The 14,517-nt window shown below is 38.8% G+C and overlaps 2 protein-coding genes across 2 annotated transcripts; one reads left to right on the top strand and one right to left on the bottom strand.

The window, feature by feature from the left end:
- Positions 1-530: 530 nt before the first annotated feature.
- On the top strand, positions 531-1,679 carry LOC140316633 (myelin-associated glycoprotein-like). The gene is made up of 4 exons (XM_072394537.1): positions 531-642; positions 751-797; positions 876-1,253; positions 1,371-1,679. Exons 2-4 carry the CDS (start codon positions 758-760, stop codon positions 1,646-1,648), a joined length of 696 nt encoding a protein of 231 aa, XP_072250638.1. The 5' UTR covers positions 531-642; positions 751-757; the 3' UTR covers positions 1,649-1,679.
- A 933-nt stretch (positions 1,680-2,612) lies between these two features.
- On the bottom strand, positions 2,613-7,828 carry LOC140316615 (sialic acid-binding Ig-like lectin 13). Its single transcript, XM_072394520.1, has 8 exons — positions 7,697-7,828; positions 7,182-7,538; positions 6,209-6,499; positions 4,309-4,569; positions 4,115-4,199; positions 3,125-3,211; positions 2,959-3,028; positions 2,613-2,875 (listed from the first exon to the last, which is right to left on the bottom strand). The coding sequence occupies exons 1-8, from the start codon at positions 7,806-7,808 to the stop codon at positions 2,840-2,842; spliced, it is 1,299 nt and encodes a 432-aa protein (XP_072250621.1). The 5' UTR covers positions 7,809-7,828; the 3' UTR covers positions 2,613-2,839.
- Positions 7,829-14,517: the final 6,689 nt, after the last annotated feature.

Here is a 14,517-nt window from a genome sequence, read left to right on the forward strand (position 1 = left end):
GATATGTCGCGCGTGTGTGATGTCATTTTACTCAAAAAATAAAGACCAGAATAAAGTTCTCTTTTCTGCAGAATGTTTCTCTCCAATCTAAAAGGGTGATGTGCAGGACAGCGGGCTGTGTTTCCTGTGTTTCTCTATATATTTGACAACACATCTCCTTCGTGTTTGGTAGAGCTGAAATTGATATGTTATTCCTCTCAATAAGTAAAGACCTTTCACCTACTTATAGTCTGATGATTTTTTATGGAGAAACGTATACATTCTGAATGGGTCACAGACTTTTAAGCATCACATTTCATTGTTTAACATCTTCCTCATTGATCAGATTTCAAATTGATCAGAGGCCAACTGTAGCTGCTTTGCATTCTTGGAACTTGGTGTTCTGTACATTTTTATCTCTGTACACACTTGGCTGCAGGAAGAGAAACCAAAATGTAGCACTTGAAACACTTGACAAAAGAGAATGCGAGCACATATTGCAACAACTTTTTCCAAGGCCTCTGTTGTAGCTGTATAAACACAAAACACTGAGTACATAAAGCATTCAGAGACCACATCTTAGAGGGTGAAGCTTGACCGTAAACACCCACAAACAGTGAAACGCACGAGTACTGCTAATTCATTCAGATAAAGGATTCAGAGGTGAGCGATTTATTGGTATTGTATTGGTAAGTATAAAACACACAATAGACTTTAGTATGTTTTTCATTACTTTATTGCTGTTTGTTTCACTTCACATTTTCCTTTCAGTGCAGTGATGGAGCTCAAGTTGTGGCTTTCATTTCTAATGTTGCACGGTGAGTATCGACTTTCAATGCTGTATAGAAAATATCAATTCATACTCAGAGATGAAACACTTTTCTTTGTTGTACTAGTGATCCCTGATGTCCAATCAGCCAACACCCAGTGGATAATAGACGTACCCTCCAGAATTCCAGCAGTGCAGGGCTCGTGTGTGGTTATTCCCTGCTCTTACGCCTACCCCAAGCCCAGGTCAAAAACCATCCTGAACAGTTGGAGAGGATTCTGGAAGAGAGGGAACAAGATCGTCTCAACCAATCTTCGCAAATGGAAACTGACAGAGGAGTTCAAAAAGCGAACCCAACTTCTGGGAAATCTCGGAGCGCGCAACTGCACCATGCTTCTGGATGGCGTCAGGAGCACTGATGTTGGCCCTTTTCACTTCAGGATTGAAATTCCGCAGTACAAAAGCTTCTCCTTCGTAGAAAAGACCGTGTCCATTGATGTCATACGTGAGTATTGAAGGGAGCATATTTTAATGATTTCAAAGCATTTACATTTAAAGTGTGTAAAAGGTGTCTAATTAATAGTGTCAAGAGTCATTTTGAGTAAATATCTCAATTCTGCAGGCAAACCTGACCCTCCATCTATGTCTGTGGAGGTGGCTGATAAAGTGAAGGTTTCCTGCTCTGTTTTCCACTCCTGCCCCACTAATCTCCCTACTTTCTCCTGGAGTCGCTCTGGAGTTGTCACACGTCGGTCAAAGAAGCTAAACAAATGGAAATGGGAAACAAAGTCAACACTGACCTTTGTCCCGATATACCCGGACAGCAAAAAAACGTTGAATTGCACAGTAAAATACAGAGGGGGTAAGAAGGCAGAGGGCTCCATAACTCTCCAGATATGATGTGAGCCCCGTTTGTGTCCCAAATATGCTTATCCTGTGCAAGATGAAAAATTCAAGTTTCAGATCTGTAGTTTAAGTTCTTATAGAAAAAATTGGTGCATTTGTAGGGAGGTAAATGTTAATGAGCTGTGGTGTGATAACAGAGCGATAGACTTACAGATTAACTAATCGTCCAGATAGTAAACCAGGAAACACTATCAGTGACTAGCGCAGAACAAGGCTGCAATCAGAATGGATTTGCAAAGGTTAGAAAAGACTGTCTCTGTGTGCTTTGATTCATGTCATATTTAATGTGATCAGCTGGTTATTCATCACTTTTTTCTGTGTTAGCTGTTACGTTCTTCTTTTTTTCCCATTTGCTAATATAACTATAAAATAACAGTTGGTTTAATGTGAAATGATGCGGTTTTCTAAACGCGACTGTGGTTGCATGATTACTCTTTCTAATGTGCATGATATTGTGTAAGAAAAATAAAAAGCTGTAGCCTTCAGGAATGCATCGCCTCCATTCGTTCTTTATTTTTCTGAAAAGTGCTGGCTTTGTCTCTCATTTTCCAAACATTTCTCGTCCTTCTTCGTCTTTTAGCACTATTTCAGCCTGTAATTTGCGGTGTTCTTAATAGGCAAGCCATAGAGGGGTTGGTGGATTTCAGTTTCACTTATGTACATTGGGTACTCAAAATGCAAATATATAACACATTTACAAGTAATGTCTTTCTTGCTATGACTCTTGGAGGTCTATTGATTAGATCTCCAATATTAGACTCTTGGAGGTCTAACATTAATCTGAAAGAGTTGTTGTGTGTTAAAATAGCTTATCTCTTTGCCCACGTGGTTACAACGTTCCCCTTTGCCTTCAGATTTTTATACTTTTAACCTGAGCACAGTTACACAACGGCAGCTTCGCTTGTTGTATGTGATTAATAAGGTGAATTAAGGTGAATATATAAAACATATGCAGGGAAATTGCTTCTGTCGTTTAATGGTCATTATTTACCAACCAAAAGGGCCTTATAAACTCGATTTTGTACATCAACGACACTTACAAGACAAAGCATATGCAAAGTGCAGGATTATGGAAAAATAACGTTTTACTAATATATGCAGAAAATATAAGGATTTTTTTTGTTTTACGAGCAACTTAATATACACAGAAATCTTGAAGAGGTGATTCAGATGCTCTTCCACGTGTTACACATTGCCATATATTGCTCCATCCCAGTCATCCTGCACAGAAAAAAAGAGACCGCTCTTACTCTATTCTCTAATGCTTGCATGGAAAGAATGAAAAAATAAAACTTAAAACATACCCCTATGTTGCCATACATGTTACTGTTGGCGTAAATTGGGTCACAAGGTGTATCATCATACGTCTCCTTCCTGGGAGAGGAAAGCAGAAAGTAAACATATTTATCCATTTAAACAGAGAGACCACATAAACTATATTCAGCCATGAAGAAAGATTTAAGTTTTCACTTTGATGTGGAACACGGAGGGAATTCCAGATCTCTTTGTGCCATCATGGTGCCCATGTTAGGTGCAGTTGAGTCTCCAGACCGACCCCTGCCAACAGAATAATGGTGACATCGATGAAGGCCATTTAAACTTTTCACAAATATCTTTTAATGCAAACTGCAACAGTGAATGCGGTGATTCAAATTTACACTTTCTTCAGAGCCTCACCGTTTGTGTATTTTTCTGTAATTCAGGCTAAAGTTTACTCAAAGACACAAAGACGGATGCCTTCATCACACTTCACATGCAAGTTGTACTACTGGCCACTAAAGGTCATGCATTGAATACATATTGTGACTGCCGCCAATGTCAGCCCGACATGAACAGATAACCGACTGCAGAGGACAGGAAAGTGAAAACTAGTTAACATATAAAACAGGGAATAGGGATTTTAAATGTCATTACTTTAAAACACTCAGTAACAACTGATCAAAGTTTCATAGAAGTTCAATTCAAATGTTAACCTGATCCATTGATTAAGAAAAAAAAGTGATTGGAAAGAAAATAATTGTAGAGATGATTCATTTTAGGGTCCAGACTTTAAAAGACAAAGACAGAAAATCAGTTTTGGAGTCGAACTGTGGGCGATAGACGATGCAGACGATAGTGATGTAGTTTGACTACATTATGCTATATAAACATTTTCATGTGTCGTTCCATGATGGTGGAATGACCTACCGAGTGCTACCAGAGCAGGGGCGTCCCTGTCTATCTTCAAGAAACTCTTGAATTTGTGAGTCGCTTTGGATAAAAACGTCTGCTAAATGCTTAAACATAACATAAACATCAACAAATTCCTCCATATCCACTTAAAAGCACATATTTATGTCTGATGTTTGTTTGGTACAATGCTTTCATATGCAAGACGTTTAAAAATTGCGCCTAATGTATGTCAAAAGAGGCAAGTTTTCCTCTCTTCTTACCTGCAAAGGAAAACTTATTTTTACTTACCATTTTTTATAAACTCCCACTGCTATTAAAAGTATCATCAAAATCCCGCCTGCTCCGACAGCGATGAAGATAAGCAGCATCTTTTCTGTCCAAACAGAAATCACACAGTGTTTTTTATTTTGTGTCCTTGTACAGGCCTGGTGGTAATTATCTGTAATTATCTTACAATCTTGAAATGAAATGTGTGCTCATACCACTGAGAGGTAAAGGGAGTCTGAGATTTGCGTTGCCCTCTGTATTGTTCGCCACGCAGTCCACAAATAGGGAGTACTCAAAATCTGCCTGTGGAGCACTGATGGTAAAAGAGCTTGTTTTGTCTCGTTTGGTGCCCAGCAAAACTTTGTTAGCAAGCACAAAAGAGACGATGCTGGGAGGTGTCGAATCCACTATGCACTCACATGTCACCAGGTTGCCATCTGAGGAGCATGAAGACTCAGTCTTGATCTTGGGGGCATCTGTAAGGAAAATAAATCCAGATATGGCAGGAAGTTGGATATAGATACCTCTTTATGACAATGTTTGAGTTTAAAAACTCCTTTATTGTGCTGTAAACAAGTGGAACAAACTGCCAGTGGAGATTAAACTGTCACTAAAGACATTGACATTTTAAAATCCAGGTTAAAAACATTTATTTTCTCATGTTTATGCATGAAATCTGCACAGCATCTTTTAACTTATGTAGACTGTTGCTTCTTTTATTAATTTCAATTATTTTATTTCTTTCTATTTAAATTCTTTTACATATTTTAATGCTTTTTCCGCTCCCTGTTGCTTTTATTTTATGTAACGCACTTTGAATTGTTTTGTACATGAAATGTGCTATACAAATAAATTTGACTTTGACTTTATGCCGCAGATAAGACTAAGAAAATGAAATCTCTAGTAGTTGTGACAGCAGCTGCATGTGAAGGATAAAAAATGTAATGAGCTTCAGCCCAGAGAAAATGACGGAGTAAATCATTGTCATGTTGTGTCTGTATATGTGTGTATTTGACCTCTGCTTTTAACCCATCCAGGTTGGCACCTGTTGAACACATATGCACATGCACACACACTCATAGAGACAGATGCCAGGCACTGGAGCAGTGGGCAGCCAATTACAGCACCCTGGAGTACAGCATGGGAGTACGGTGCCTTGCTCAAGGGCACCTCAGGCGTGGTAAGGAGGTGGACTGACACCTCAGTTTCACCAATCAGTGGCGAGCGGTGAGCCACCAACCTCCTGGTTACCGGACGACCCACTCTAACCAGTAAGCCATGGCCGCCACACAAATGCATTGTGCACCGTTGAAAATTGAATATTCCGTCTTTACACTATTACAGTCTCTGGTGTTTCCTCACTGCAACTCGCTGACAGTAAGATAGCACTTCAGTTACCTTCGTTCCAGTATGTGTAGCATGTGTATATATGTATATCTCTTTTTATGTGTGTGTGTATACTTGTACATATGTATGTTGATGTATAATATGGCCTTGGGTTTCATTGCTTTGTTTATTTGCTTTTATTTTGTAAAGCACTTTGTGCTACATTTTCTTGGATGAAAAGTGCTATATAAATAAAGTCTGATTGATTGATTGACATTGAAAACGCTATTTTAAAATCTCAAATAATTTGTGTGTGCGTATGTATGTGTGTGTGTAAAACTGCAGCACTACTAATCTGGCTAAAAGTCATAGACTATGCAATATGAATTTCTTAGAAGGTTCTAAAGTCAATTGGAAGGTTTTGGATCCACATGGTTGATAAACACAGAAACAGATAGAATTTGCTGATTTCATGCCACAGACTCCCTCAGCTGACAGACAACATGCAGATGGCATTCAGTTCAGTGAACATTTGTCTGTGGATAATAGTTTCCACACTGGGGGAAAACTAAAATCAGCATGTAACTATTATGTCCAGCTTCTTCTTTTTTTTGGTCTCAGTGTGGTTTGGGTTTACATTTCATTGTCTTTATCTTTGGTTGTGCTCCATTGATCTCATATTTTTCTCCTCTCTTTGATTGGGTTTCTATTTCTTCATAAACAATTTTTATATCGTAATTAAACTTCATGTGGCATTTGCTTGAATCATCGCTCCCGATGAACACTTACATTTTACGTTAAGGATCTTGGATTCTGTCTGCCGCTTCCCTCCCTTGTACGTTACGTTGCACCGTAAAGACTTGTTGTGATCCATGTGTGTTGGGCGAAAGGTCAGTGTAGATGTAATATTCCACTGGCCATCAGTAAGGTTTTGTGACTTAAGATCCTTCTCTCCAGAGTGACTCCAGGTGATATCAGGTGGAGAGAAGGGGCAGGAGTGAGTCACAGAGCAGGAAGCAGATACAGATTGGTTCTCCTTAAGGTCCTCTGTCAAAGCAAATCTAATGGGATTTGGCTCACCTGTGTTCACAAGAGAGATCACAATAGGCAATTAAAACATTTTCTATGTGATATCAAGTTTTAAGAGAAGTAAATGATCCTAAATGCTTAACACATTTGTAAATAACAAAATATCAGAATCATGTTTTAAAGCATAAAAAAATCACTGTTAGGAGCACCTTAGTATCTATGATATTACACGCATTGTTTTTTTTCCTAAGACTCACTTCAAATGTGAGGGAAAGTGGAAAACATCAAAAGCAAAGATTGTGAAATACGAGGCAGGAAATGCTTCTCTAAACTTCCTTGTCTAATTCTAAAAGGAGTATATTCAAATATTCTTTCGTGTTCTTGCTTTTAATAATGATGATTGTTAAATAAAAGCAAAAGCACATGAGGATTATGAGGAACAGAAAATACTTTTGATGCTCTTACCAGAAAATGATAATCATTTTAGATATGATTCTTAATTACTCTGCATGTAAACCAATGAGGTAAAATGTTGTGAGGAGCTTAAAATGAAAAATAAAAGCTTAAAATGGCAGATAAAATGCATCTTGAATGACGTACTATTTATACACAGAACAAACATATCTTGTAATTTATTATATGGTAAAAAAAAAAGCGGTGAATTAATGAGAGATTATTGGGAATTATCATAACAGCACAGTTAATTGTATTTACTGAAGGTTTTTTCACTTACTAATCATTGAAATGGAGACTTTCGCTTCTTTGTAGGAATATTTGTCATGGTCTTTAATTTCAATCCGAAAGAAAAAGGGGTCCGTATCATTTCGCCGAAGGGGGTCAATCTTCAGAGAACAGGTCCTATTGCTGACGTCTCCCAACAGGCTTGTCCGTCCCCGGTAGTCCTGCTGTATCTTATTCTTTTCTGGGTGAAAGATGACGTGAGAGTCATTATACATCCAAATTCCTGTGAATTCAGTGACTGCCTTTTGTGGATAGTCATAGTTGCAGGGAATCACAACACATGACCCAAGGAGACCTTTCACTGAATTTGGCACCGAAGCTGTCCAAGTAGAGGCTTCTGTTTCAATAACTGTAATAAAGCATAGAAACGTGTGATAGAATGAAGCATTGAGTCCTGCTTAACAAGACAAAACAAATTCACTTGAAAATCCCTGGAATATCAGTCTTCAATACCATAACATGTAAACATTACAGCTGAATATATATATGACATAGAATGCACCATACCCCTGAACCAAATGCACATGAAAAACAAAGGCCATTCAGAGGCACCCATCTTGTCTCCTTGGGGTCCAAACTGCAAATAAAATGAGAAAATGGCTGTGTGTGCTGCTGTCATGCCCTCCTTATGACAGATGACTTTGTTAAGTTTCCGTTCCACTTATAGCACATATTGCGGCCACTGTGTTACAAACAGTTGAATGTTAAATATCCCCTTTGACTCGTGTTTTGTTCACTTGCCAAGTCAGTCCTATTGTCATTTATTTAAAAATCTGTATGTGTGTGTGTGCAGGGCCGTACGCAGGGCCCAAAAAATACTGAGGTCATGAGTCAGAACGGGTTCGGGGGCATGCTCCCCTGGAAATCTTTTTAATTCCGTTATTTAAATCTGGCCATTTTCAGAGTCTTAAGGAGCAAAAATAACATCATAATGGCTTTTAGGCTTATTTGTTTTGTTTGCTATCAGAGAACATCAGCCTCATCCTAAATGATTTACAATGTAAAACTGGAGAATGAATTTCATCAAGTCATGGATTAGGAATAAAAAGGAATGAACTGTCCTGAGACAGAGGGATAATAAATGTTTCATATTTCCTTCAGTATTTAAAATAGATACCCAAGCCCAATTACACTATCATGTTGATGAAAGTGCCTAATCTGTTCACTCTTGTTAAGGAAGCCAGCTTTTGAACACATTTCTATTATAATCTTAGACAATACTTCAATTATCATGCATTATACATCTGACTTTTAAAACGTTTATAGTTCTGGCATAGTCTCTTCCTTTTATAGCACCTGCTCTCCCTCTATCACTGCTCCTCTTCTTGCTGCTTGGCCCAAAGATGAGCTTGGTTCGGCTCAGCCTTTTCCTCTCTATCCTGTTTTCTCTTTAGTGAAGAATATAAACACAGTTAAATACTAAACTGATAGAGATGAAAACAAAAAGCCATTTCAACATCATGTTGTCAGACATCTTAAAAAGCTTTGGAAATTTGAAGGTAAAAATGGGGCATTCTGAGGCTTTCTGAAGGACCATTATGGTGACTCATGAAGTAAGGGCAAGTTACCACAGAAAATGATTAATTATTATTATTATTTTGAAAATTAACCGGGTGTTTTGTTTCTGCGCACGACTTCCTGTTCCGACCATCTGCTCTGTGCCACGTCGCTGCGTTGTGATATAGAACAGGTTCAAGATCCAACACTGAGAAATCAACAGTGAATAAACGTTTAATTTTCAATCTTAGACGTCGCTGACATTTCAGTCGCGAAATGAATGTTGACTCAACCGGTGGAAAAATACATTTTTCACAGTCATCTAGCACCTAAACGGCTAGTTTCCACCAACATTTTTCTATTCCTCTTTCAGTGACTGGTGTGACTGACTCTCTCACGGTAACAACATCAACGTCTGACTTGAGTGTGGTAGTTACCATAGCGACAGTGCATGTTGTTGATGACGCGCAGCACGTATGCCCAGACTGAGCCACTGTTTTATTAAACAAAGCTACGCTTGGCTCTTCAAATATAAAATCACCACAATTTAAGTAAAAACTATTTTTTTTTTAAATTTGGAGGACATGACCTCGATGTCCTCTATGGTAGTTACGGCCTTGTGTGTGTGATATGATACCAAATAAAAGGCAAAGGGAGGCAACCACTCGCTGGAGAACTCTTGTGAATCTGCAGAGAGAAGGTTTGTGTGTTGTTCTCCCCTTGCAAGTAAAATACTTAGGCCTTTGAGTGATTTCTTTGATTCAAGCCGTTGTCTGTGAGTGAATTTTCTCACATCTTTGGTCCTTGGAGCCAGATACCAACATTTCGCATGAGGTTTTCCATCCTGAGGGCCGAGACTCTGTTGACTGTGACGCACGGGGCTAAAATTCTCCGTTCTCCAGAGAAGGTCCTTTCCGGGGGAACTCCTCGCGAATGACGGCATCCAAGCGCAGTTTTGCGACGGACGGTGGATGAGACCAAGAAAGATTCTCGTTAGGAAAAAAAACAAAAAACAAAAAAAACAACCAGCTGAATAGTGAGTAACATTTTTTGATATTGAACGTTGCAACTGAGTAAAGAAAAGGAGGGTTAAAGTCCCTGTCTGTTAAAGAAAATGGGGGTTGGAGTCCCTGCCTAAATGAAAAAGAGGTACCCAGTGTCATTAATTGTATTTTGTGTATCAGTGTTTATACTTTGCAGTTGCAGTGTTTTGAGTGTGTGTGTAAGAAAGAAAGAAGTGGTTGCAACTCGCTATTTTGGGTGTGTGTGTGTGTGTGACAGAAAGGGGGAAAAAAAAGTGATTGGAATGCAGTGAGTCGAAGCAGCAGGGTAACTGGGAAAACTGTGGAGCAGTTTTGAAAGATCTACACTTGACCGCTGGGAAAACCGCTCTTGCCAAAGTCCATGTATAAATGGGCAGCAACTGTGACACATCGGCCTTGCCATGTGTCAACAGGAGGGATGAACAATATAATAGAACGACATTAGAAACATTATGGTATTACCACTTATTCAAAAAATGTTTGTGCACAATGTGCACAATTGTTTCCAAGTAAACAAATGTAACAACCAGGTGTACTGTTTGGTAATAATTGATGCATTTTCTAAATGGGTAGAGATATTTCCATGTCATTCAGCAGATGCCCTGACAGTAGCAAAAGCCTTATGCAAAAGAATGCAGTAATCCAAAAGATAGGAGATCACTTCTGCATAAACTTAAAAAAACATTGTGGTTATCACCCCCAGAGTGCAGGGCGAGTGGAAAGAACTAATGGAACAATTCAACTGAAACTGAGAAAAGCAATGGAAGAAACAGGGAGAAAATGGCCTGATTGCATAGACTTTGTTCAGCTAAGCATAAGGATAACTCCCGCACAAGGTCAATCTTTAACCCCACTCGAAATAATGTATGGAAGACCATATTCTATCCCAGACCTAGCTAAAACTGCATGCCACCGGTATGAGGACAATAACACTCTAGCAAGTTATCTGAAAAAGATGTTTGAAACAAAAGAAATAAGATTGGAGCAGAGCTTAATATTGGAGACAGGGTCTTCACGAAGGTGATAAAGAGGAAGGTGTGGAACAAACCCCGTTGGGAAGGCCCATTCCAGATCCTAATAACCACCCCAACCACTGTCAAGGTCGAGGGACGCGACACCTGGATACACAAGAGCCATTGTAAGAGGTACTCTTTGCCTTCCCCTGACCGCTAGAAAGGGAAGTCCAGCAGCAAAGTGGACTAGGTGTATAGATCCTGGTAGACTCCACGCTGGTGAAGCAGGGACATCTCTCAAGCACTTAGCAGGGCAAGAGGCAGAGAGCACCAGAAAAATAAAAAATGGATGGCTCAAAGTGTTACTGGTACCAGACCTAGGGGAAATCTGGACCAGCAGCAAGGGTTACACAGGCTAGAGAGCACCGCGTAGCCAAGGTATACGTGTACTAACTCTGTGAATTAACAAGGAGAGGACGAGAGTTAGCGTTGCTCATGCTCGTTTATTTCTGAGCTGCGCATGAGCCAGGTAGCTATTCTCCCTTGTGAAATCCACAGCAGCACTAGAGCACCACCTATGGTGTAACTATATACTACTTCGATGTATGTGTAGTGTAATAAATGTCAATTGCAAATACATGTATGAATAATTCAATTATTTACAAAAAAAATAAAGGGTGTGCCAGTTTACATAAAAAAACTAAATATATAATTTTCCTACCTATTACACTGGCAGTAGGACTGGTCATAAGTCTCCTTGTGGTCCTTCCTATGTTAGGTTGGGAGACCTACGAGAGATTGAAACAACGAAACAGGTCCACCAGGGCCCTGTTAAACAGCAAAGGACATTGTCAAGCAGGGACGGTGTATACCTTCGGAACTACTTTATGTGTCATCAGGAGAATCTGTAACTTTTCAACTGTCTGTGTCCTTAGCCTTTCCTGACTGAAGAAGGAGGAGTGTGTTCTATGTTCGGAACGTCTTGTTGTACTCTGATACCTAATAACACGGCACCAGATGGATCTTTAACAAAAGCTTTGTCCAAATTGAGAACCATGTCTGAAGAATTGAAGGAACATTCAGGAGTTGTCACTTCTATATGGTCTAACATGATGAGTATGTTTGGAAGATATCGTACCTTGATTCTGTCATTTATGACTGTAGCAGTATTTATTACAATATTGGTAGCGTGCGGTTTCATATGAAATCTGTCTTTAATGAAATTACTTAACATGTGTTTTGCAGTCCTTGGCCGCTTTTCCCAGATTCTTTAGGAAGTTCTTAAGCGCTAAGTGTCAGGGATCGATGATGAAGGTAGGACCCAGATGCAGTTCTTTCAAAAAAGTAACAAGATTTATTCCACAAAAACAGAAAACAGGGAGCAAGGCAAGGATAATCAAAAATACTTTGAACTATGAAAAACAAAGAAAGGCTATGAAAACAAGGCTATGAATAAACACTATGAGCAAGGACTATGACTATGACTATGACGCAGGAAACCAGACTTAGCTTTTTGTGAGAACATGAAGGGTTAGTGAGGATTCTGCAATGAATGAAAGGAAACCAGGAGACTAAATGCTGTGGAGGGAGTGATTACTGAATGAGTGCAGCTGATGACAAGGAACACAGGTGACTTGAGTGAAGCTGATGGCAGGGGAGAAACATGACAAGAACTGAATCTAAAAACATGACAAAAACCTGAAAACATAATTATCAAAACATAAACTGTGACAAAGCCTGAACATAACAGCAATCAAAACATAAACTGTGACAGAAAAACACTAGCTGTGAGCTTCTTAGGAGGTCTTAAGAGTGCTGTGAAAGAAGGACGTATTTTCCCACTCCTTACAGCCTTCTACTGCAGCCGCGTCAGGTAAAGTTATATCTGACACTCAAAGGAAACCAGGAAATAAAACCATGCATAATGATGAATGTGCGTTCATAGCTGCAAATCACAGACGCAAGAAAAATAGCATAAGAATTAAAATAACAATATAAAAATAAAGAATTGCCCATGTGTTCTTGTAGCTACATAAATAAAATTAATCGTATCACTCATTACGTTTTCACACACGTTTGGCATCTGCCTTCTTCTTCTTCTTTGATGTTTAATGGCAGCTGGCATCCTTGGTGTTGCATATGCCGCCATCTACTGGACTAAATTTCTCTCTTTTTTCCCTTCTTATTTCTTCTTTTCTATATTCTTTTAATTATTCCAGTATTTACCAAGAATCTTATTGTTATTCTCCTCCCTTCCTTAGACTTAGCAGATTCTACTATGTTTTTCAAATTATATTCTGTTATTCCCGCCTTCTGCAGCCCTATCTTCATTATTTCCCTCTCCCTTCCATATCTGGGACATGCTATCAACACATGTTCCACTGTTTCTTTCTCCCCACAGCTACACTGCCCAGTTGGATGTTTCCCCATTATCTTAAGTGTATTATTCAGTTTACAATGACCTATTCTTATCCTACTAATAATGACTTGTTCTGTTCTGTTCTGTCCATAACACCCTGCCTCGCCTACTATACTTTGTAATTTATATAAATGTCTTCCTTTTTCCTGATTCTTCCAATATAGATTCCACTGATTGTTTATTTCTTTCCATACTAAACTTTTCCCTTCTGTTTTTGATAATTTTACTTTCATTTCCACCACCTCTTTCTTTACTGCATCCTTAGCAGCTTTGTCTGCTTTTTCATTTCCATTTATTCCTACATGAGCTGGTACCCACATGAACACTATTTCCCTCCCCTGTTGCATTAACCTGGATGTTTTTAACTGTATTTCATATAAAATTTCCTGATGTGTTTTTGCTGTTCCGCTTTTAATACTTAAGAGTGATGAAAATGAATCGCTACATATAACTATTCTCCTATCCCTCACCCCCTCCATCCATTCAATTGCTATCAATATTGCACATAATTCTACTGCATATATACTTAAATGATCTGATGTTCTTTTTGAAATTGTCTTATTATAAATGGGAACCACCATTGCTGCTGCTGTTACTCCTGTTGCCTGTTCTTTGGACCCATCTGTATATATATACACATATTCTCTATATTTTTCCTCCACATAGTTATAAAATTCCTGCACTAGATCTGCTGTTTTATTTCTTTCCTTGATGTTCCACATGTTTAAGTCTACATTTGTTTCTTGTAGCATCCATTTTGGTATTGTTGTCCAAAGAACTGTTGGGCTGAATTCCACATGTTGTATTTTTAGTTGTTCTGCTAAACCCTCACTGACCCACCCAAAACTCGTTTTTTCCTCCTTCCCCTTTTCCCAGCACATCTCCAGAACACTCTTTGCTGGATGTTCTTCTTTGTGTCCTTTTAAATTTATCCAGTAGTTGGCTATTAGCTGTTTTCTTCTGAGCCCTAGTGGCATTTCTCCTGCTTCAACCTGTAGTGAACATATTGGTGCTGTTTTTATTGCTCCAAGACAAGTTCTTAATGCTCTGGCTTGAATTATATCTATTTGCGAGAGGACTGATTTTGCTGCCGATCCATATCCCACACAACCGTAATCTATTCTAGACCTTATTAATGCTATGTATATATATTTTAATGCTGTAAAATCAGCACCCCACTCTAACCCAGCCAAACACCTCATTATATTCAATACTTTCTTACTTCTCTCTACAATTCCCTTCACATGCTCCCTCCATGTTAATCTAGAATCCATTATCATTCCTAAGAATCGAAAGCTGCTTACCCTCTCTAAGTTCTTTCTGTACAAGTTTAACTTTTTATTTTCACTAATTTTCTTTTTTGAGAAGAACATTACTTTACTTTTCTCCACTGAAAATTTAAAACCCCACTCTTCT

Source organism: Leuresthes tenuis, unplaced genomic scaffold (assembly GCF_036924035.1).
Source record: "Leuresthes tenuis unplaced genomic scaffold, fLeuTen1.0.hap1 SCAF_10, whole genome shotgun sequence".
NCBI classification, from domain to species: Eukaryota; Metazoa; Chordata; class Actinopteri; order Atheriniformes; family Atherinopsidae; genus Leuresthes; species Leuresthes tenuis.

Excerpts from the sequence above, each read along its gene's own strand:
- LOC140316633 (XM_072394537.1), top strand. The coding sequence starts at position 758 with ATGGAGCTCAAGTTGTGGCTTTCATTTCTAATGTTGCACG. Across the intron at positions 798-875 it reads TTCATTTCTAATGTTGCACG|TGATCCCTGATGTCCAATCA; the intron begins GTGAGTATCGAC and ends TTGTTGTACTAG. Across the intron at positions 1,254-1,370 it reads CGTGTCCATTGATGTCATAC|GCAAACCTGACCCTCCATCT; the intron begins GTGAGTATTGAA and ends TCAATTCTGCAG.
- LOC140316615 (XM_072394520.1), bottom strand. The coding sequence starts at position 7,808 with ATGACAGCAGCACACACAGCCATTTTCTCATTTTATTTGCAGTTTGGA. Across the intron at positions 7,539-7,696 it reads CATGTGCATTTGGTTCAGGG|TTATTGAAACAGAAGCCTCT; the intron begins GTATGGTGCATT and ends GCTTTATTACAG. Across the intron at positions 3,212-4,114 it reads GTGGGAGTTTATAAAAAATG|GGGTCGGTCTGGAGACTCAA; the intron begins GTAAGTAAAAAT and ends TTCTGTTGGCAG.